The sequence below is a fragment of the Stegostoma tigrinum genome, chromosome 24 (genome assembly GCF_030684315.1).
Source record: "Stegostoma tigrinum isolate sSteTig4 chromosome 24, sSteTig4.hap1, whole genome shotgun sequence".
Lineage (NCBI taxonomy): Eukaryota > Metazoa > Chordata > Chondrichthyes > Orectolobiformes > Stegostomatidae > Stegostoma > Stegostoma tigrinum.
In genome coordinates, this window is record NC_081377.1 from 44,896,103 (window position 1) to 44,919,028 (window position 22,926).

At 43.5% G+C, this 22,926-nt stretch overlaps 2 protein-coding genes across 8 annotated transcripts; both read right to left on the reverse strand.

The window, feature by feature from the left end:
• Positions 1-3,363: 3,363 nt before the first annotated feature.
• On the reverse strand, positions 3,364-20,954 carry LOC125465107 (gap junction beta-2 protein-like). 4 transcript variants are annotated; one of them, XM_048558253.1, is made up of 3 exons: positions 20,845-20,954; positions 5,370-5,449; positions 3,364-4,048 (listed from the first exon to the last, which is right to left on the reverse strand). In XM_048558253.1, the coding sequence occupies exon 3, from the start codon at positions 4,035-4,037 to the stop codon at positions 3,369-3,371; it is 669 nt and encodes a 222-aa protein (XP_048414210.1). In that variant the 5' UTR covers positions 4,038-4,048; positions 5,370-5,449; positions 20,845-20,954; the 3' UTR covers positions 3,364-3,368. The 4 variants fall into 4 exon arrangements, with proteins under 4 accessions (XP_048414210.1, XP_048414209.1, XP_059510394.1 ...); XM_048558252.1 differs by lacking the exon at positions 20,845-20,954 and adding an exon at positions 9,479-9,549; XM_059654411.1 differs by lacking the exons at positions 5,370-5,449; positions 20,845-20,954 and adding an exon at positions 9,692-9,786.
• LOC125465106 (gap junction beta-2 protein-like) lies at positions 10,707-21,559 on the reverse strand. 4 transcript variants are annotated; one of them, XM_048558246.2, is made up of 4 exons: positions 21,410-21,559; positions 20,845-20,961; positions 11,651-11,965; positions 10,707-11,497 (listed from the first exon to the last, which is right to left on the reverse strand). In XM_048558246.2, the coding sequence occupies exon 4, from the start codon at positions 11,484-11,486 to the stop codon at positions 10,713-10,715; it is 774 nt and encodes a 257-aa protein (XP_048414203.1). In that variant the 5' UTR covers positions 11,487-11,497; positions 11,651-11,965; positions 20,845-20,961; positions 21,410-21,559; the 3' UTR covers positions 10,707-10,712. The 4 variants fall into 4 exon arrangements, with proteins under 4 accessions (XP_048414203.1, XP_048414206.1, XP_048414207.1 ...); XM_048558249.2 differs by lacking the exon at positions 21,410-21,559 and having other exon boundaries at positions 11,651-11,857; positions 20,845-20,941; XM_048558250.2 differs by lacking the exon at positions 21,410-21,559 and having other exon boundaries at positions 11,651-11,929; positions 20,845-20,861.
• Positions 21,560-22,926: the final 1,367 nt, after the last annotated feature.

The window sequence follows — 22,926 nt, forward strand, 5'->3', positions numbered from 1 at the left end:
TACACAGAGATCTCAATTATACCATCCCTGCCTTCTCCAAATTCCACAAATCCTAGACAGTCCTCATAGTCATTCAAATATATGAATCAGAGCAGAAGTATGCCACTTGACCCATCAAACCTGCTGTACCTTCAATAATAGCTGACCTGGTTCCTCCACTTTGCCACCTATTCCTCATAACCTTTCACCTCTCTTTACTTATCAAGAATTGATCTACTTCTGCCTGTGATAAAATGCAAAGTCTCTTCTTCCACTACCTTTTGAAGAAATGTATCTTACAGCTGGGGTTCTCATTTTAGTCAAACAAATGTATTGGCAGTACTTGACCCCTGCATGTTTACAACAGGGTGTCTACCTCAGGAAAGAGCTACAAGATGCCAGACAGTAAACATTGGCAGAGGTCTCTGGGAATAGTTAAAGAAACAAGTGGAATCTTCCCAGACCCTGAGCTACACAGGTCATGTCTAGAAGGTCAGAAAACGTCCAACAAAAACCTTGTTAACACTGAGATTAAAAAGTCCTGTTTTCCAACAAAGTGTAGGGATAGTGACACCAGGTTCTCACCAGTGACAGCGAGATGTTTTTTAGCAAAGATTATCACTTACTTTCATCCCCATTGCAACTACCTAAACTCACCTCATTGCTTGGCAGCTTCCCATTTTTCCACTCCTCACCTAAAGAAGGACGGAGGCTCCGAAAGCTTTGATTTCAAATAAACCTGTTGGACTGTAATTTGGTGTCGTGTGATTTCTGACCTTGTCCACCCCAGTCCGACACTGGCACCCTCACATCCTGTTTGATAGAAACATAGAAACAGAGTAAACAGGAGCAGGAATAGTTCATTTGGCCATTTGAACCTACTCCACCATTCAATATGATTGTGATCCAACTCAGTCCCCTGTTCCTGCTTTCTTCTCTATAGTCTTTGATCCCTTTAGCCGTAAGAACTATATCTACCACCTCAATTGCTTTCTGTGGCAGAGAACTCCACAGGCTCACCACCCTCTGGTTGAAGAAGATTCTCCTCATCTCAGTCCTAAATGGCCAACTCTGTATCCTTAAGCTGTGACATTTGGTTCTCCTGGTGGCTCCCCGGTTATTGCGGCCATATTTCCCATTGCTCGCTTTGTCTAATTGTCTTCGCATTTCTGAGCACCTCCCTCATTCTTCTAAACTCCAGTGAACATAATCCTAAATGATGGCCTCTCCCTATACGTCAGTGTCCTGCCATCCCACTAATCAATCTTGGAAACCTGCTTTGCATTCTGTCCATAGCCAGACATCCTTCATCACTTAAGGAGAAAAAACTGCACACAATACTCTGTGTGTGTTCTCACCAAGGACCTGAATAGAAATCAGATGCCAACAATTCCCAACATGAAAGTCTGAGTGGGGAGCTGATAACTCCCACTCACTGCGTGCCCCCTTGCACCAACACCTGCAATACTTGGCACCAACATCTCAGGGCATGTTCAATGGGCGGTGCCCACACCCACCACTCATTCACAGAGCATGGCAGGTTCTTTTTTTAATTCACTCATAGGACGTGGATGTTGCTGGCTGGGCCCAGCATTTATTGTCCCTAGTTGCCCTTGAGAAGCTGGTAGTGAGCTGCCTTCTTGAACTGTTACAACCCATGTGCTATAGGTCGAGGAAATTCCAGGATTTTTCCCCAATGACACGGAAGGAACGGTGATATATTTCTGAGTCAGGATGTTCAGTGGCTTGGATGGGAACTTGTGGGTGGTGCTGTTTCCATGTATCTGCTGCCCTTGTCCTTCTAGTTGGAAGTGATTGTGGTTTTGAAAGGGGCTGTTAGAGTAGACTTGGTGAATTTCTGCAATGCATCTTGAAGATCATACACTCTGCTGTGACTGAGTGTTGGTGATAGAGGGAGTGAATGTTTGTGGAATATCAGATATATATAAGCCTCACCGTCCTCATGATACACCTCCACTCCAATTACAGTGCACTTTTGCATTTAGAGCACACTGGCACCTTTCACTGTAATGTTACTGTAATGTTACTGTGAGGATACTTTGTGCAAGAACACGCAGCAAGCTCACGGATTGGGCCTGGGAGCATTCCAGGGCTTCTCACAGAGCTCACTCACATTGTACCTACTTCAATACTCGCAGCATCTGTGCCTTGCCTTTTCTGTTTACCCCATCAGTCAGAGTTAATGGGTTCACAGACCGTCCATCCTGCCTTCCCTTTTAGCACAGACATGAAGTCAGGCAGCTTGTCCTGGTTTTTAGCTGTGATTGCACTAAGTTGTTCAGAGAGAAACAGGACTACGGCATTGAGATAGAGGACCAGCCATTATCAAACTGAATGGTGAAGCAGGCTTAAAGACCTGAAAGGCCAATCCTTCTCCTATTTGCAGTGTTTCATGTTTTAATCTTCATACGAGCACAAAACAAATGCTTATAAAACATGAGCTTTATATTCTTATTCAGACTGACAAACAAATGTCTCTTTATTGTTGACTTAGCTCAGTCCATCATTGTGTCGAATAGGGAGGGTGGAGTAAAATATTTCTGAGTGAGGTCAGAATCATATTCATCTTCTCGATTTTCCACATTCCACTCATGGCAGTAAACCACAAAGATTACACCAACCAACAATTGGTTATTTTTGTATTTGTACCTTACTACGTGAAGCTCTGTTGATAAATCTGGTATTTGAAATATTCGACTTAACAACACACAGATCTAAATTCCATCAAAAGCATGAGAACTTCATTGTTCTTAGATTATAGATGATTCGCCTGTGAGGGAGATCCTGTTGCAACCTGACTGGGTTGGTTCGGTTTGGTTTGGTCAGTCCGTTCAGTAAGTAGCGGAGCCATGTGGATCATGCTTATATCTGAGCCATGGCTTGTAATGTTAGCTGATCTGAGGCAGTTTGGCAAAAAGGGATGTGGAGCTGAAAAACAATTGGCCTGATAACTGTTCACATCCGTCAATTAGCAAGAAAACCTAAGCGCTAATGAGATGAGCGCAGATCAGACATTCCGAGGCAGCTCAAAAAATCTACCAACAACCACCCTGGTGAATAAGCATATGGATAAGGTAAACAGGACAACCGGAATTTGAAGCCCAAGGAATTAAAATGTGCAACAGAGACAAGAGGGAAAGGAATTGGTGGAGGAAAATATCAGGAAGAGGAACCAAATTTCATTTTTTCTAGACAAGTGTCCTGAATTCATACTCCTATTCAGACTTTAAACAATACTTCTGCGGAGTGAAGGAATTTAACATTTTGAGGAAATGTTTGCTAATGATCCATGTCTGAATCACAAACTATTCAGATATCAGTTAGCCTCATTCAAACTTCTATCAATCTTTGAAGAAAGTCAGTTTATTTTATTGGTTTTTGTTGGAAATACAGAGCTTGTACTGAAAAATGGAGTATTTTACAATTAAGTAGCATAGTTCAGCAACATTCAACAGCATGCATACAGCTGAAGTCACCAACATGAAAATCGTACAGATTGTTTTCTCAGTTGGTCGAGAAATGAAACAATCCACAGTGTTAGGACAAGGGTATTCACTGCATTTGACAAGTCTGAGCATCTTATAGCCTTCATAAATCCAATAGAACAAGAACATAAAGACAGCTTCAAACAGCAACTTAAACAAAATGCTGACCAAGTAAGTTCGAAAAAGAGGGGCATCGATTTTTACTTTCTGCAAATCTGCATTCTGATTAAAGATTTTTATATTCATCTTGCATTTCTTCCTTTGACGCACGTGCATGCCGATGAGAAATGATGGAATGGACACAAAGAGGAGCTGGAAAACCCACAGCCTGATATGGGAGATGGGGAAGAAACGGTCATAGCACACATTCCTGCAACCAGGTTGCTGTGTGTTGCACACAAAGTCACTCTGTTCATCTCCCCATACAGTCTCAGCTGCCACCACCAAGACCAGGACACGAAAGATGAAAATGACCGAGAACCACACTTTCCCCAGGGATGTGGAGTACTTGTTCATTCCACCCAGCAAAGATTGAAGGGAATGCCAATCCATTTTTGTTCACCCTAGGAATAAACAGAACCAGGTACAGCTCAGAATCTGGCAGGAGCATAGAAATTACTTTTCAAATGTCCCTTCAGTTTGCCTGCTTCCATCTTGTTAGCATTAAGGGAAAATAGACTCAGTACCGGAATCAATTTTTGTCTCTGCACCTTCTAAACCTAGTGGTACAATACGTAAGCAACTACTGGCCCAAAAGAGTTACACTTAGACCCAAAACATTGCTCTGTCTTTCTCTCTGCAGATACTGCCAAACCTGGTGAGTTTTTCAAGCTCTTTCCATTTTAATTTCAGATCTCCAGCATCTGCAGTATTTTGCTTTTATCCTCAACTAAGTTCCCTGTTTCTGCTAAGCTTGCTACGTTTGCCTCTGTTAAGTCTCAATTTGCTGATATGGTATCCCCAAAATATTTGCTTCCCAAATTGCTGTAATTATATTCTATTCAGTCATAGATTGGTCATTTCTGGCTGGGCTATCATTTTTTAACTATTCCGAGTTGCCTTTCAGAAGGTGATTGTGAGTCACTATCTTGAACTGTTGCAGTCCATGGACTGAAAGTTGACGCACAATGCTGATAGGAGGGAATTCCAGGATTTTGACCAAGTGACAGTGAAGGAACAGTAATATACTTCCAAGCCAGGATGGTGAGAGTCTGGAAGGGCAACTTGCAGCAGATTGTGTTCCCATGTATCAGTTCCCATGTCCTTTTAGAAGTGGTGGTGTGTTTGGAAGGTGCTGCCTGAGGATCTTTGGTAAATTTCTGCTGTGCTTTTTGTACATAGTACACACTGCTGCGACTGAGCGCCAGTGTTGGAGGGAATGGATGTTGGTGGATATGGTGCAAATCAGTGGGCTGTTTTGCCCTGGATAGTGTCAAACCTCTTGAATATTGTTGGAACTGAACTTATCCAGGTAAGTAAGGAGCACTCCATCACACTTCTGACATGTTCCATGTAAATGGTGGACAGAGTCTGAGGAGTCATGAGGTGAGTTACCTGCTGCTAGATTCCTAGCCTTTGACCTGTCCTTGTTGCCATTGTTAATGTGGTTAGTCCAACTGAGTTTCTGGTCAATGGTAACCCCATTGATAGTGAGGGATTTAGTGATGGCAACACCATTTAATGTCATGGGTGGTGGTTAGATTTTCTCGTGTTGGAGATGGCCATTGCCTGGCAATTTTGCTACTTAATTATAATAAAGAACATAAAATTAAACAGGCAAGTGATTCGTACACTAATTGAAATCATGAATGGAATGCTTGCAAAAACTTTAATTTAATATAACTTACCTCCACCCAAACACTAATTTACTTGTGAAGCATTTACCTTGTTATGTTGAGATGCCAGTAATAAGCAATGGTTTACATGATTAGTTCATCATCTCGTACTTTTCCAAATTAGTTAGCCTGAAATACAACATCAACAAATGTTTGGAAGTCCGCTTTGCTAATTAGTCCTATTGGCCAGTTATTGGTATACAGTTGTAGCTATAAGGTGAAAGTGTAAAATTAGCCACATGTGAGTTTCTAGTTTCAGCAGGAGGTGATTAGAAATAAAGCTGGGATTCTTTACAATAGGGAGGGACAGAACATCAGCGGAGTGATTGTGCTCCCATTCTACATAAAAACCGAAAGAAGTGCACAATGCTGTAAATTAGGAACAAAAACAAAAGTTGCTGGAAAAGCTCAGACGTCTGCAACATATGTGAAGAAAAAATCAGAGTTAATGTTTCATGTCCAGTCATTTTCCTCAGAGCTAGTGGTGGCTGGGAAAACGTCAGTTTACATGCAGAAAATAGGGAGAGGGTGGGGTAGGGAGTAAAGGATAAAGGATAGCACTGAAGAGAGAGGAGATCAGTTGTCTAGATAAGGAAGTTGATAACAATCAGGCTGGGAGGGTGAATAGCTATTAATGGGGGCTGTTAGTGACTAACAATAGGTAGTGTGTGATGGCAGGCTGTGTGGTAGCAACACCTAGTGTGTGGGGTAGGGGGCTGGGACATGGGAGAGTTCAGGACCTAAAATTATTGAACTCGATATTGAGTCCAGAGGGCTGCAGCGTCTCCAAGCAGAAAATGAGGTGTTGTTCCTCCAGCTTGTGCTGAGCTTCACTGGAACACTGAGCAAGTCAGAGACGGAGATATTAGCCAGGGAACAGGATGGTGCGTTAAAGTGGCAGGCTTCTGGAAGCAATTATCCATCCCCCTCCCTATTTTCTGCATATAAACTGCCATTTTCCCAGCTACCAGCAGTTCTGAGGAAGGATCACCAGACTCGAAACATTAACTCTGATTTTTTTCTTCACAGATGCTGCCAGATCTGCTGAGTTTTTCCAGCAACTTCTGTGTTTGTGCGCCCATTCTAGTTCATTAGCAGTGTTTGTGCAGACCAGCCAACGTCTGGTCATTCCATCAATTCCAAATCAGAGGTTTAACATTCTGATCCTCTCAGGTGGAAGTTTTATTTTAGTCAGATGAACAAGAACTGCACTAGGGACTACATCCAAGCTGCTTGCATCAGATGGAATTAAACATGTAAGTAACATACCAGGCTTCCAGAAAAATACTCACTATTAGGATATTAACTTTATATCCAATACTGCAAAGGAAAACAGCCACTCGTCTATCAAATCAACACTAATGTAATAAATTTGCCACATAAAAATTGATACATGTACATTATACCTCATGTTAGTGAATCATTGTCTCTCCAATATTGCAAAAATTCAAAATTTACACCTATATCTGCACTCACTGCAAAAATCTGAAATCTTTCTTGATGAAGGCTGACTTTTGTCCCAAACAATTAAATTCCACTATAGATGTTCATGGTGATCTTTCAGAAAATAATAGGGACCTCATAGTTGAATTTGTCAAAGGCAAATTTCAAGAAATCTGATTCAGATCAAATTAAACTAATCCAGGTCATTTCTACAAAGTTCACCTAAATCCTTCAGCCACACCAGGCACCTGACTATTGAGTAACTCCTTGAGTTTGAGTTAAAACAGCCAAACGTTGACCTGTATTTTGCTTATAAGAAGTTCACGAAAGCTGGTGATCTTTGCTTTGTAGATATCCCACATGGTAGCCATTGAATCTCCCTGACAGAAAATATTCCAACAATTAAGAGATAGTCGGAACTGCCAATGATGGAGAATTTGAGATAACAAGGTATAAGGCTGGATGAGCGCAGCAGGCCAAGCAGCTATTCTGATGCTCCCTGGCCTGCTATGTTCATCCAGGTCTACAGCTTGTTATCTCTGTTTCCGACATCAAACTCAGTTTTGAATTGAATTGAATTCACTTTATTGTCACATGCACTCAAGTAAGTGCAGTGAAAAGTTTGCAATGTCACTGCTTATGGCACTATCTTAGATACAAGACACCTAGGTACAGATACTTAGGTATCTGTGAAATTGAAAGAATAATAAATAAAAGCCCAGCATCAAAACGGGGAAGAAGATACTTGATTTACACCCCAAGCCATGCCAGAACTGAGTCTCCAGACTGCACTGGGCCACGTTGCTAGACCGTGCCAGTCTTCAAAACTCGAGACTTCATTTCCGGGCCAGGGCTCATCTCCCTCTGCGCAGGTGTCTGGTCTGGTACCCACTCCCGCCCTGCGCCAGCATCCAGTCTGGGACTCATCAAACCCCCACGCCAGCCTCCAGTCTGGACCCACCTCCCCTCCCCGCATCAGCCTCCAGTCTGGGACGCACCTGCCCCCACCCCACATCAGCCTCCAGTCTGGGATTCATCTCCCCCCTGCCCTAGCCTCCAGTCTGGGACCCACTCCCCCCACTGCATCAGCCTCTAGTCTGGGACCCACTCACCCCCCCTGCGCCAGCCTCCAGTCTGGGACGCACCTGCCCCCACCCCACATCAGCCTCCAGTCTGGGATTCATCTCCCCCCTGCCCTAGCCTCCAGTCTGGGACCCACTCCCCCCACTGCACCAGCCTCTAGTCTGGGACCCACTCACCCACCCTGCGCCAGCCTCCAGTCTGGGACCCACCTCCCCCCACCCCGCATCAGCCTCCAGTCTGGGACTCATCTCCACCCCACGCCAGCCTCCAGTCTGGGACCCACCTCCCCCCACCCCGCATCAGCCTCCAGCCTGGGACCCATCTCCCTCCACCCCGCATCAGCCTCCAGTCTGGGACCCATCTCCCTCCACCCCGCATCAGCCTCCAGTCTGGGACCCATTGCCCCCCTGCACCAGCCTCCAGTCTGGGACCCACCTCCCCCCACCCCGCATCAGCCTCCAGTCTGGGACCCATTGCCCCCCTGCACCAGCCTCCAGTCTGGGACCCATCTCCCTCCACCCCGCATCAGCCTCCAGTCTGGGACTCATCAAGCCCCCCGCGCCAGCCTCCATTCTGGGACCCACATCCCCCTCGTACCAGTCTCCAGTCTGCGACCCACCTACCCACCCCCCACACCAGCCTCCAATCTGGGACTCACCTCCTCTCTACCTCTCTGAGTAAGTTTAAAAAGTTAAAAGCTTTTCTTGAAAAAACTCAAGAGAAAAAAAAAGCAAAAGTACAGGCAGAATGGAGGAGCTCTGCCTGCAGCTTCCTGCTCGGCTGCCATCTTGTTTTACTTGTGTTATGGATATCCCGTAACATTTTCCCCAGTTCATACTTGTTCTCAGTATTCCCCTGATTCCTTGGGTGATATTTGACTAAGGCAATAGTGTCTTGCCTGTCCAGACTGGAGGCTGGTGCAGGGGGGCAATGGGTCCCAGACTGGAGGCTGATGCGGGGTGGAGGGAGATGGGTCCCAGACTGGAGGCTAATGCGGGGTGGGGGGATGTGGGTCCCAGACTGGAGGCTGGCGTGGGGTGGAGAAGATGCCACCCCCTTCCCGAGTCATCCCTTTGGGGAAGGTTCACCAGAATAAAATGACAAACTGACACTAGTGGTCAGCAGTGCACCTCTGAACTGCCGGAGATGAAACACCATCGAAAAACACCCACAAGAACAGCAAGCCAATTAGAGTCCAGCAGTTGTCTAGTACGGACAGTGCCATCAGGTTGGGTGGCAGTAGCTGGCGTTGCACCTGGGGAAGTCAAGGGCCCAGGCACCCATGTGGTTGAGGATGGGAGTCGGGGTTTGCTGAAGGAGGTTGGTGGTGATGCAGTGCCTAGCCCAATGCCGAGGCATCCAATCAGGTAGAGAGTTGCTTTGGATGACAGACCCCTCCCCAGAAGCCAGTAAACAAACCAGACTGGAACTTTTTCTTCCTGGGATGCATATAGGACTGCCCGTGTACTCCCTGTTTGCTGTTCATGGGATGAGGCCACTTAAGGGCCTCAATTTAACAGTGGGGTAAGCAACTCTCCATCAGCCTTGTGAGCCCAGTTACAATCAGGGAAGTGGCAGGAAGAAAGTACAGATGTCACCTAAAAGCTTCAAGGCCATTTGTGTGTTACTCACCTCCAAACACAACTGAAGGGGCGGCATTGAAATCAGTAGCTTCATTTTCAAGTTCAAGTGTAACTCAAGGCGCAGCTTAGTTCAAACATAAGTAATTTATTGTAATATATAATCATGTTTATATCATGAGGTATATTTTTACATTCCAAAACAGTCACTGTGCTGCCATAATCCTGACAAACATAACAAATGAATCACATATTCCAGTTATACCTTAAGCCAGGAGTTAGCCATTCAGTTTCTCAGCTCCATATCCAGGCAATTGCACTCACTGAACGAGCTCCATGGAGAGAAGACATTCTGGATCCATTATCCAGGAACAAGAAAGATAGGACACTGGATCTGAAAATCTATTCTTAAATATGATTCTAAGATTTCTTTAGACACTCTCAAAAAATAACAGTTGACAGTTTGATTCAAACAATGAAAAGGAGAATATTTAACTGCTGAGACTGACAATGTTTCAGTTTCTGCACAGTTTGTCCTTGAGTAAGTAGAATAACAAAGCTTGGCTGAATGTAGAATTTTTCATTTCATGACCAGCTACTTCAAAGATGGGCCTTTCATTTGTTGTCCACTTTTCCACAATCGGTCAACACTGGTGAATGTGAGCAGTATGACAACTTATCTCTCAGCGGCCAGATTCCCACATCCGTGGTGAAAACTATCAGTTCCGACAGCTTTACATGAAGTGGCATCAGGAAATCACACAAACTGGAGATATGGGCGCAATAAAAATAGAAATTGTTGGAGAAACTCATTCACCAGCACATTGCTTCTCAGGTATTTTAGGCACAATTATTGAGTTTTGAATAAAACATTTCATTTAACCCAATTCTCTGGTGTTTTGACATTCAACTTCTATTCAAAACAGTTTATAGCTTACTGCGATAATGTTTCTAATGTATGTCAGATCCTTTCCTTCTAAGAATGCGTCACTTTATGTATAATCCTTCTTTGTTCAATTTATTGAAGCTTTGTTCCCAGAGGTTTGCAATCAGCTTCAACAAAAGTGATCATGTGTTCATAAGGAACCCAGGAATGCGTAAATTAAAATGGCAGCAACATATAACTGTGATAAACAGAATAATGGGATATCAAAATAAACGGACTGCAGAAAAATTGATACATCATCTCTTCTTGATAATATTTTGTTTCAAAGTCACAAGGTAATTGAGTCTAGAATTACAAGCATATTGTGAAGCTATAAATAATTCAGGAGTCATTGTCTTTTTTAAAATATAGAAGTGATATCAGAATTGCTGTTTTGGTCATTGTCAAATTTTGTTGTGCTGATATTCGACGAACTAAGAGCAACTGTTAATTTTTTGTTTTCATTGCTCCTCGTTGCAGCAAAAATGTTTTTCTTCCATTGCATAACACAATACCTGACAACTAAGTAGCACAGTTCAGCAACATTCAACAAGATGCATACAGCTGAAATCACTAACATGAAAAGAGTGAAAATCGTTTTCTCAGTTGGTCTAGAAATGAAACAATCCACAGTGTTAGGACAAGGGTATTCACTGCATTTGACAAGTCTGAGCATCTTATAGCCTTCATAAATCCAATAGAACAAGAACATAAAGACAGCTTCAAACAACATTTTAAACAAAATGCTGACCAAGTAAGTTCGTAAAAGAGGGGCATCGATTTTTACTTTCTGCAAATCTGCATTCTGATTAAAGATTTTTATATTCTTCTTGCATTTCTTCCTTTGACGCACGTGCATGCCGATGAGAAATGATGGAATGGACACAAAGAGGAGCTGGAAAACCCACAGCCTGATATGGGAGATGGGGAAGAAACGGTCGTAGCACACATTCCTGCAACCAGGTTGCTGTGTGTTGCACACAAAGTCACTCTGTTCATCTCCCCATACAGTCTCAGCTGCCACCACCAAGACCAGGAGACGAAAGATGAAAATGACTGAGAGCCACACTTTCCCCAGGGATGTGGAGTACTTGTTGACCCCATTCAGCAGAGAATGAAGGAAATACCATCCCATTCTTGATCACTCTAGAAATAAATAGGAGCAATTACTTTACCACAGCAGGAAATCTATTTGTCTACTGATTATTGTTAAAAATTGGGCATTAATGCACTTCCCGTACAACATCTCATGAAGATTTCTGGACACATTTCCGTGTCAGAATCCAACAATGAACTTACCTACAATCTAACATTTACAGTAGAAATTCTGTATGTAAACAATTTCCTGGCATGTCGTTGATACAGAGTGTGGCTGATAGGGGGCACTTTGGAACAAGTTTCTTGTCGTGGCCCTGTTAGCTGTCCTCATCTCCTTAGGAAACCAGGCCTTCCTACTGCAGGGCAGGGGGATTTCATTTTGCATAAACAGTGGAGCGGAAGATGTCACTGTGAGAAGAGAATCCTATCTTCAGTTGCAGCTTCACCGCCTCCTGCTGTACAATCTCATTGTTAAACTATCTGAATAAGAAGTGTGAGAATTTTGACCATAACAATCTGAGAAACAAAATAAAAGATGATAATCTCTGTAAGTAACTCAAGGAAGTCTGTTCACGATTTATTACATATCAGTATGTCTTTCTTCTTTCAGGATTCTATGATTTCTTTATCGTTATTTTCTTCCATTTTTCAAAACAAGTTTTATACAACGTTTTTACTCATTTGGAATATTGTGAGTTGTTTTGAGCCTTGTATCTGAGAAGGATGAGCTGGCATTGGAGGCAGACCAGAGGAGGTTTGCAAGAATGATCCTGGATATGAAGTTCTTGTCATATGGGAAACATTGGAAGGCTTTGGGCCTGTCATGATGGAGTTTAGGAGGATGAGGGAGATCTGATTGAAACTTACAGAATACTGATAGGCCTGTACAGTGGACATGGAGCAGATATTTCCTCTGGTAGGAGAGACTAGGGCCCAAGGGCACAGGCTCAGAGTGAAGGGATAACCCTTTAGAACTGAGATGAGGAGGGATTCTTCAATCAGAGGGTGGTTAATCTGTGGAGCTTATTGCTGCAGAGGGTGGTGGAGACCAAGTTACAGAGCGTATTTAAGACAGAGATAGATAGGTTTTTCACTGTTAGGGGATTAAAGATTATAGGGTGAAGGCAGAAGAATGTGGTTGAGAAACATATCAACCATGATCAAATGGTGGAGGAGACTTGATGGGCCAAATGGCCTAATTGTACTACTGTATTTTATAGTCTTAAGGCCCTAAAGCTGATGGATTTTGCTGGTTTTGGGTTATTAGGCATTAGCAAACCTCCATTTTTGTGCCCAAGAGATCATCTCCTATGTATATGAACGCAATCTATTCGATTGCACAGTAAAATGCACAAAAACCTAATGACATAATTTTTTTCAATGATACAGGTAGAAACATGTTTACTGTGATATTTCTCATTTTAAAGGGTGGGATCATAAGACAAAGTCAAAGCTGGAAGAACTGCGGATGTTGTAAATCAGAAACAAAAACAGAAATTGCTGGAAAAGCTCAGTAGGTCTGGAAGCATCTGGGGAGAGAAATCAGAGTTCATGTTTTGAGTTGTGACCCTTCCCTAGAACTGAAGATAGATAGGAAAATGGTGGTTATCATGCAAAGGTCGTGGGAGGAGGGGGTAAGGAGTGAGCGTGAGAACAGGGTAGAAATTGGAAGTGAAATTGATAAACCTTTCTAATCCTGGATGAGAGAGGGAAGCAGCATCAATGATATCATCGATGTGCCAGAAAAAGAGTTTCGGGTGGGGGCCAGACTAGGACTGGAACAATGAATGTTCCAAATACCCCACAAAGAGACAGGTGTAACTGGGACCCATGGCCATCCCTCTGTTCTGAATCATTTCAAATACTGAATTTGTCAATCCTGGTGTTGTTATCATTGAGATGTTATTCATTCCTTTGCTAACAATCCCTATTAATAACTATTCATCCTCCTAGCCTGATCATTATTCATTCTTTTGTCTGTCCAGCTATCCTCTCTTTCTTTGGGCTCTAACCCCACCCACTGTTTATTCCCTACTCCCTCCCCACACTTTTGCATTATAGCCAACATTTTCCTATCTACCCTCAGTTCTGAGGAAGGGTGACCAGACACGAAACTTTAACTCTGTCTTTTCCTTCATAGATGCTGCCAGACCAGCTGAGCTTTTCCAGCAACTTCTGTTTTCGTTCCTGATTTCCAGCATCCACAGTTCTTTCGATTTTCACCTGATCTATCTTTGACTCCTCCCTTCCCTTCCTCAACATCTATCTTTCCATTTCTGGGGATAGACTGGCCACGAATATCCACAACAAATCCACTGACTCCCACAGTTACCTTGACTATTACAGCCATAACAGAAACATGGATGAGAGAAGGGCAGGACTGGCAGCTCAATGTTCCAGCATAGAGATGCTACAGTCATGACAGAGCGACAAGCAAGCGAGGAGGCGTGTTTCCCTTTTGATAAGGGAGGACATAACAACAGTGCTCAGAGAGGATACTCTTAAGGGGTTCATCAGATGAGGCCATATGGTTAGAACTTAGAAACAACAAGGGAATGGTCACCCTGTTGGGACTGTAATGTAGACCCACAAATAACCAGCAGGTACAAGAGAAGCACATGTGTTGAGATATTGCCGATACCTGTAGGAGTAATAGAGTGGTGTTGGTTGGAGATTTTAATTTCCCCTGTCTTGACTGGGCCACCCAGAGTGTAAAAGGCCCGGATGGGGTGGAATTTGTCAAACGTGTCCAAGGAAGTTTCCTAAATCAATATGTAGAGGGCCTTACTTGGGAGGGTGCAACACTGGACCTCCCCTTAGTAAATGAGGTTGGGCAACTAACTGAAGTGTCAGTCGGAAAACACTTTGGGTCCAGTGACCATAACTCTCTTGGTTTTGACACAGTTATGAAAAAAGATAGGACAGAACCACAGGGTAAGGTGCTAAACTGGATCCGGGCCAATTGTGGGGACATTAGGCAAGATCCAGCAGAGGTCAATTGGGTGAGTCTATTTGAAGGAAAAGGAATGACTGGAAAATAGGAGGCTTTTAAAAGTGAGATATCAAGAGTCCAGGGACAGAATGTCCCTGTTAAGGTAAAGGGAAAAGCTGGTAGATTTAAGGATCCCTGGCCAATGAAGGATGTTGAAGCTCTGGTCAGGAGAAAGAAGAAGGAATGCATTGGGTTTAAACTATCGGGCTCAATGAATCCTGAGATGACTATGAAAAGCATAGGAGCACACTTAAGAGGGAAATCAGAAGAACAAAAAGAGGGTATGGGTTGGATATGGCAGATAAATTTACAGATAATCCCAAGAGGTTCTGTAGGGTTACTGAAAGTAAAATGGTGTTTAGGGAGAGAATAGGTCCCCGTAAAGATCAGCATGACGATCTTTGTGTAGAGCCACAGGAGATTTTTAATGAATATTCCTCCTCAGTTTTGACTGATGAGAGAATCATGGATGCTATGGGAACAAGGAAAACAAGTGAGGATGTTTTGGACTGCATACATATTACCAGAGAGGAGGTGTTTACAGCCTTCAAACATACTAAGGTGGATAAATCCCCTGGGCCTGATCAAGTCCATTCTGTGATGATGTGGGAGGCTATGGAAGAAATTGCAGAGGCCCTTGCAGAGATTTCTGCTTCATCTTTAGCCACTGGTGAAGTTCTGGGAGACTGGAGTGTGGCTAATGTTGTTCCATTGTGTAAGAAAGGGAGCAAAGTCAAGCCAGGGAACTACAGGCCAGTGAGCCTGATATCAGCAATAGGCAATTTATTGGAAAGGATACTGAGGGACAGGATCAACCAACATTTGGATAGTCGAGGTCTGATTAGGGATCGTCTGCATGGATTAGTGCAAGGAAGTCATATCTGACAAATCTTTTAGAGCTTTTCCAAAATGTAACCAGGAGAATGTATATGGGTAGGGCAGTGGATGTTATCTATATGGACTTTAGTGAGGCCTTTGACAAAGTCCCACATGGCAGGCTAGTTACAAAGGTTCGAACATATGGTATCCAGGGAGAGTGTCCTAGTTGGCTCAATGGTGGGAAGCAGAGGGCAATGATTGAAGGTTGTTTCTCAGACTGGAGGCCTGCGACTAGTGGTATGTCACAGGAGTCAGTGCTGAGACCTTTGTTATTTGTTATTTACATAAATGATCTGGATGTGAATGTGCAAGTTATGATCAGTAAGTTTGCAGTTGATATAAAATTAGGAGGATAGCGAAGAAGGTTATCAAAAATTACAAAGGGGTCTTGGTCAGGTGGCGAAGCTGAGGATTGGCAAATGTAATTCAAAACAGATAAGTGTGAGGTGTTACAGATAAGTTAGGAGTTATATAGTAAATGTAAGGTCCTGAGGAGTGTTGTGAAACATAGAACGTAGAAGAACATGGAACATGGAAGGACATGGAATACAGAGATAATGGGAACTGCAGATGCTGGAGAATCCAAGATAACAAAGTGTGAAGTTGGATGAACACAGCAGGCCCAGCAGCATCTTAGGAGCATAAAAGCTGACATTTCAAGCCTGGACCCTTCATCTGATGAAGGGTCTAGGCCCGAAACGTCAGCTTTTATGCTCCTAAGATGCTGCCAGGACATGGAATACAAGTATATAGTTCACTGAAAGCAGCGTTGCAGGTGGATGGGCTGATGAAGAAGACATTTGTCATGCTGGCCTTCATCAGACAAAGTACTGGATATAGGAGTTGCTATGTTATGTTACAGTTTTATAAGTCATTGGCGAGGCCACACTTGGAATACTAAGTACAGTCTTTCCAGGACAGACATTGTTAAACTGGAAAGTGTGCACAGATTTCTGAGGATGTTGCCAAGACTCGTAAGCCCAAGTTATAGGGAGAGGTTGGCCAGGATAGGATTCTATTCCTTGGAACATAGGAAAATGCGGAGGAATGGAATTGTGGGAGATATAGCAGTTTGGATCAGAAATTGGCTTGCTGAAAGAAGACAGAGGGTGGCAGTTGATGGGAAATGTTCATCCTGGAGACCAGTACTAGTGATGTACCGCAAGGGTCGGTGTTGGGTCCACTACTGTTTGACTTTTTTATAAATGACCTGGATGAGGGCGTAGAAGGATGGGTTGGTAAATTTGCAGACGACACTAAGGTCGGAGGAATTGTGGATAGTGACAAAGGATGCTATAGTTGCAGAGAGACATAGATAAGCTGAAGAGCTGGGCTGAGAGGTGGCAAATGGAGTTTAATGCAGACAAGTGTGAGGTGATGCACTTTGGTAGGAGTAACCAGAAGGCAAAGTACAGGGCTAATGGTAAGATTCTTAGCAGTGTAGATGAGCAGAGAGATCTCGGTGTCCATGTACACAGATCCTTGAAAGTTGCCACCCAGGTTGACAGGGCTGTTAAGAAGGCATACAGTGTTTTAGCTTTTATTAATAGAGGGATCGAGTTCCAGAGCCAAGAGGTTATGGTGAAGCTGTACAAAACTCTGGTACGGCTGCACTTGGAGTATTGTGTACAGTTCTGGTCGCCGCATTATAAGAAGGATGTGGAAGCTTTGGAAAGGGTGCAGAGGAGATTTACTAGGATGTTGCCTGGTATGGAAGGAAGGTCTTACGAGGAAAGGCTGAGGGACTTGAGGCTGTTTTCATTAGAGAGAAGAAGGTTGAGAGGTGACTTAATTGAAACATATAAAATAATCAGAGGGTCAGATCGGGTGGATAGGGAGAGCCTTTTTCCTAGGATGGTGACGGCGAGCACGAGGGGACATAGCTTTAAATAGAGGGGTGAAAGATATAGGGCAGATGTCAGAGGTAGTTTCTTTACAAAGAGAGTAGGAAGGGAATGGAACGCTTTGCCTGCAACGGTAGTAGATTCGCCAACTTTATGTACATTTAAGTCATCATTGGATAAGCATATGGACGTACATGGAATAGTGTAGGTTAGATGGGCTTGAGATCGGTATGACAGGTCGGCACAACATAGAGGGCCGAAGGGCCTGTGCTGTGCTGTAATGTTCTATGTTCAATGTTCTAAAATGAGGGATGACTTTACTGAGGTGAATAAAATTTAGAGGGGCATGGATCAGATGTATGCATATCTTCTTTTCCCCCAGGGTGGGGAATTGAAAACTAGAGGGTATTGGTTTAAGGTGAGAGGGGAAAGATTTTAGAAGGATCTGACAGGCAACTTCTTCACACAGAGTATAGTGCGTACATGGAATGTGCTGCCAGAGAAAGTGATTGAGGCAGGTACAATAGCAATGTTTAAAAAGCAGTTGGCTAGGTACATGGATGGGAAGGATTCAGAGGAATATGGACCAAATATGGGAAATTAGAACAAGCTGACTGGGCACCATGGTCAGCATGGAACAGTTTGAGCTGAAGGGCCTGTTTCTCTGCTGTATTACTCTATCATTCTGTGACTATACATCCTCACACCTTGCTTCCTCTAATGATTCCATTCCATTCTCCAGTTCCTCTTTCTCCATCGCATTTGTCCTGATGAGGCTAACTTTGACAAAGGAGCCTCCAAAATGTCCACCATCTTCCTCAACCAAGGATTCCCTGGCACTATTGTTGACAGGGCTCTCAACTGGGCCTGACCCACCTCCCGCACTTCCAACCTCACATCTCTCTTCCCCCCACCCCCACAACAGTGATACGGTTCCCCTTATCCTTATTTACCATCCCACCAGTATCCACATCCAGAGGATCATTAGCTGTTATTTCTGCCACCTCAAGCAAGTTGCCACCACTCAACATATATTCCCCTCCCCTCCCTTGTCAGCCATCTGCAGGCACCTTTCCCCTAAGACACATGGTACACTCTTTGTTCACACCCAAAATCCCCCACAGCCCCACAGCATCTTCCGCTGTAATCCATTTACCTCCTCCATTCTCACTATCCAAGGGCGCAAACTTGTCTTCCAGGTGAAGAGCACTTTACCTACACTTCCCTCAATCTAGTCTACCGCATTCATTGCTCACAATGTTGTCTCCCCCCCATTGGAGAAATGAAGTGTAGATGGGGTGGCTGCTTTGCAGAACACTGACATTCTTTTCCCAAAAAAATGACTCTGAGCTTCCAGTTGCCTGCCACTTAAACATGCCATCCTGTTCCCTGGCCAATGTCTCATTCTCAGGCTTGCTGCAGTGCTCGAGCAAAGCTCAGAACAAGCTGGAAGGACAACACCTCATTTCTGCTCAAAATCTCTGCAGCCTTCTGGACTTAGTATAGAGTTCAATAGTTTTAGGGCTTGAAGCACCTTCTTCCATATCCTACTCCAACCCTCACACACCAGGCTTCATTATCACGTGGTCTGCTATTATGCACAATCCATTGTTAGCCATGAAGACTCCCCATTATTTGCTATTCATTCTCCCAGGCTGATCATTACCTACTCCTTTGTCTGTCCAACTGTCCTTCTCTCTCTCTCTCTCTCCACCGATCATTTACTCTTTTACCACCCCCCATAACTTTATTTTCTGCATAAAAAGCAACTTCTTCCTAGCTATGAGATATCCACGTGTAGAGCTGGATGAACGCAGCAGGCCAAGCAGCATCAGAGGAGCAGGAAGGCTGACATTTCGGGTCTGGACCCTTCAGAAATGAATTTCTGAAGAAGGGTCTAGGCCTGAAGCATCAGCCTTCCTGCTCCTCTGATGCTGCTTGGCCTGCCGTGTCCATCCAGCTCTACATCTTGTTATCTCAGATTCCCCAGCATCTGCAGTTCCTACTATCTCTTCTTCCCCGCTGCCATCAGTTCTGAAGACCAGAAAGGCTAGCTCTGATTTCTCTCCACAGATACTGCCAGGCCTGCTGAGCTTTTCCAGCAACTTCTGTTTTTGTTTTGTTTCTGATTTCCAGCATGCGTGGTTCTTTCAGCTTTTCACTGATTGCAGAACACGCTTCCCCATCTCATTACACTGATCACAAAGTCGGGGTATGAAGTATGGAATATTGCCAATGCAGCACTGAGGAACAGCAACTCATATTCCGCCTGGGAACCCTGCAGCCATATGGTATCAATGTGGACTTCACCAGTTTCAAAATCTCCCCTTCTCCTACTGCATCCCTAAACCAGCCCAGTTCGTCCCCTCCCCCCACTGCACCACACAACCAGCCCAGCTCTTCCCCCCCACCCACTGCATCCCAAAACCAGTCCAACCTGTCTCTGCCTCCCTAACCGGTTCTTCCTCTCACCCATCCCTTCCTCCCACCCCAAGCCGCACCCCCATCTACCTACTAACCTCATCCCACCTCCTTGACCTGTCCGTCTTCCCTGGACTGACCTATCCCCTCCCTACCTCCCCACCTACAGTCTCTCCACCTATCTTCTTTACTCTCCATCTTCGGTCCGCCTCCCCCTCTCTCCCTATTTCTTCCAGTTCCCTCCCCCCATCCCCCTCTCTGATGAAGGGTCTAGGCCCAAAACGTCAGCTTTTGTGCTCCTGAGATGCTGCTTGGCCTGCTGTGTTCATCCAGCCTCACATTTTATTATCTTGGAATTCTCCAGCATCTGCAGTTCCCATTATCTCTAGCACTGAAACCTGTTGTCTGAGAATACCTTAATGAGAGATAACTAGCAATAACTGCACAAGTGAAGAAGGAAATCATTGAATTTTAAAAAAAATGTGAAAAACAGATGACCAATAACAACCAGTTAAATGAAACAAAAATTAGGACATCTTTAACTGCATTTTGTCTATTTAAAGCTCTCTTCTCAACGTTTTTGCACATTTTCACAAATTTAATGGATAACTTTAATAGGTTTGTGGTAGATAGTTTCACATTCTCACCACTCTTTAGGTAAAAATACTTCTCTTGAATTCCGTATTGAATTTATTAGTTTTTTAAATTTATGATTCCCATGAATGGGTACCCCACAAGTGGAAGCATTTTTTTCTACATCTACCCTATCAAACCACTTTCATTTAAAAGACCTCACTGAGGTCATCCTTCAGCCAGCTCCTCTCCAGAGATTTGATTTGGTTTATTGTCATCATATGCACCTAAGTACAGTGAAAAGTCTTGTTTTGCATGCAGCCCATCTGGACACATCATAACATACAAGGGTATACAGATCTTAGGGTCCTTAGACAGAGTTTAGCATACAAGGTTACATCTGCACAGGACATGCACAAAGCAAGATCAACGTTAGATAAAAGAGACCTGACTTGTTCATGAACGATCCCACAGATGTTATCTGACCTGGTTTGCATTCTCAGCATTTCTGCTTTTATTTTCCTCAACTTGTTAAATCTGGTTATAAACTCTCATGACTAGTACAAAATCTTTTCTAACAGGTAATTAAAGGCAAACTATGTGAGAAATATCTCTTTCTATAACATGATGAATCTATATGCATATTGAATCTATAAAGCACAGAATGTGAAATAAATTGAATTTACCTTGTTCTATATTGAGAATTACACATTCACTGTTAAAGTCACTGGTGAAACGCTTTCTGCAATATCCCAGGTTGATATTCAGACCAAAACCAGAGAGCTTTCCTCCAAACAATTTGCCTACAATCAGAAGCAGAAACAGTTTGAAATAAAAGACAAAGTGGCATAGGCAAATGAAGAATGTAGGTGGACTGGCTATAAAGGGACATTGTTCTACTTCATGGTGTTCTATTGTTCCTCTGGAGTGACAAAGACATCATTCTACACTAATTTCCTCTTCCCTACATTCCCACTGTACAAACTCCCAATTTGTCTCTGACCCCAGTGCTTACGCAAGAGCTTGATATGCTAGAATTCTTTATATTCCTCCACTATTTACTTATCTTGCATACATATTTTCAGCAACAAAACCTGTTTCATTTCAGTTCATCCAATCTAGGTGAGCATTTATACTCCATGTGGATCTCCTCCCACAAATTTTCACCTAATCTTTTCCATGTGACATTCACTTCCTTTCTCCCTCCTGCTTTTTTATCAGCTTTCCCTTAAATAATTCTACACAATTTACCTTAAGTGCTCTCTGTGATAGTGCATTCCATACTCTCACCATCCTCTCAGGGAATGCCTCCAGCTTCTAAGTCCAGCCTCAGGCGACTGTCTGTGTGGAGTTTGCACATTCTCCCCGAGTCTGCATGGGTTTCCTCCGGGTGCTCCGGTTTTCTCCCTCAGTCCAAAGATGTACAGGTTAGGTGGATTGGCTATGTTAAATTACCCATAGTGTCCAGGGATGTGTAGGTTAGTTGGGTTAGCCATGGGAAATGCAGGGTTATAGGGATAGGGTAGGGAAGTGGGTCTGGGTGGGATGCTCTTCAGAGGGTCAGTGTGGACCCGATGAACCGAATGGCCTGCTTTCTGCACTTTAGGAATTCTATGGTTCCCTACATAAAGAATTGCTTTCAGATTTATTATAAGCTATCCAACATTTTTGATTCATCAATTTGGCCTTCTCCTAAAGTGTAAGCCTGTTCTCTGTTATAAGAAACATCTTTACTTTAAACATCCTTAGGTTTCATTTTACTCAGGTTAAGAACACCAGCTGTTCAAATGAAAGCTAAATATTATGGATTCTGGAACTCTGAAACAAAAACAGAAAGTGTTGGAGAAACTCAGCATGTCTGGCAGCATCTGTGGAGAAAGAAACAGAGTTCATGTTTCTGAACTGAAGACTCCCAACCCGAAATGTCAACTTTCCTGCTCCTCTGATGCTGCCTGGCCTGCTGTGTTCCTCCAGCTCCACACTGACTCCAGCTTCTGCTGTTCTCGCTACCTCAGAGTTTGAGGTTTCGATGAAGAGTTATATCAAACTCAAAACTTAACCTGGTTTCTCCCTCCACAGATGCTACCAGACCTGCTGAGTTTCTCCACACTTTCCGCGGTTATCCCAGTGTGTTCAATCTTTCTTTATAGCCATAACCTCTCGGTTCTGATGCATCCTTGTAGATCTTTTTTCAAAGGTATTTAAAGGCAAAAAATTGTGGGAAAATCCATCTTCCTGTAACTATGAATTGCATTTTAAATTCAGAAAGCACAAAGGTTACAAGATAAACTCAGCTTACCTTGTTCTATTTTTAGATTGACAATTTCACTGTAAAAAGTAATAGGTGGAAATCCTGCCTGAGTTATCCCAGGCTGATATCTAGTCTGAAACTAGAGAGAATTTCATCTTTGTGGTGGCATCCAGCAGCAGATCCAGGTGAAGTAAAAACATAAAGAGACATCCACGAAGGAAGAATGCAGATGGACTGGCTATAAACAAATCAATATTTTCTTCTGGTGTTGTGACAGATTTTGAACATGGCTCAGAGTAAATACGAAAAAGTGTCAGTCCCTTTGATGTCACAAATGTAGCTTTGTGATATATTGTCACTTGCATGTAACTATTACTAAGATATTGGAAGGATTGCCATTTCTTTTAAATGCAGAATCATAAATGACTGGGGCTGCTGATGTAAGAACACTTTAGGGAGTGGTGTAGCATCCTCACACTGCACCCAATCATATTAATAGAAAATTTCCTGTTAGCAC

Coding starts and splice junctions, on each gene's coding strand:
- LOC125465107 (XM_048558253.1), bottom strand. CDS start 4,037: ATGGATTGGCATTCCCTTCAATCTTTGCTGGGTGGAATGAACAAGTAC.
- LOC125465106 (XM_048558246.2), bottom strand. CDS start 11,486: ATGGGATGGTATTTCCTTCATTCTCTGCTGAATGGGGTCAACAAGTAC.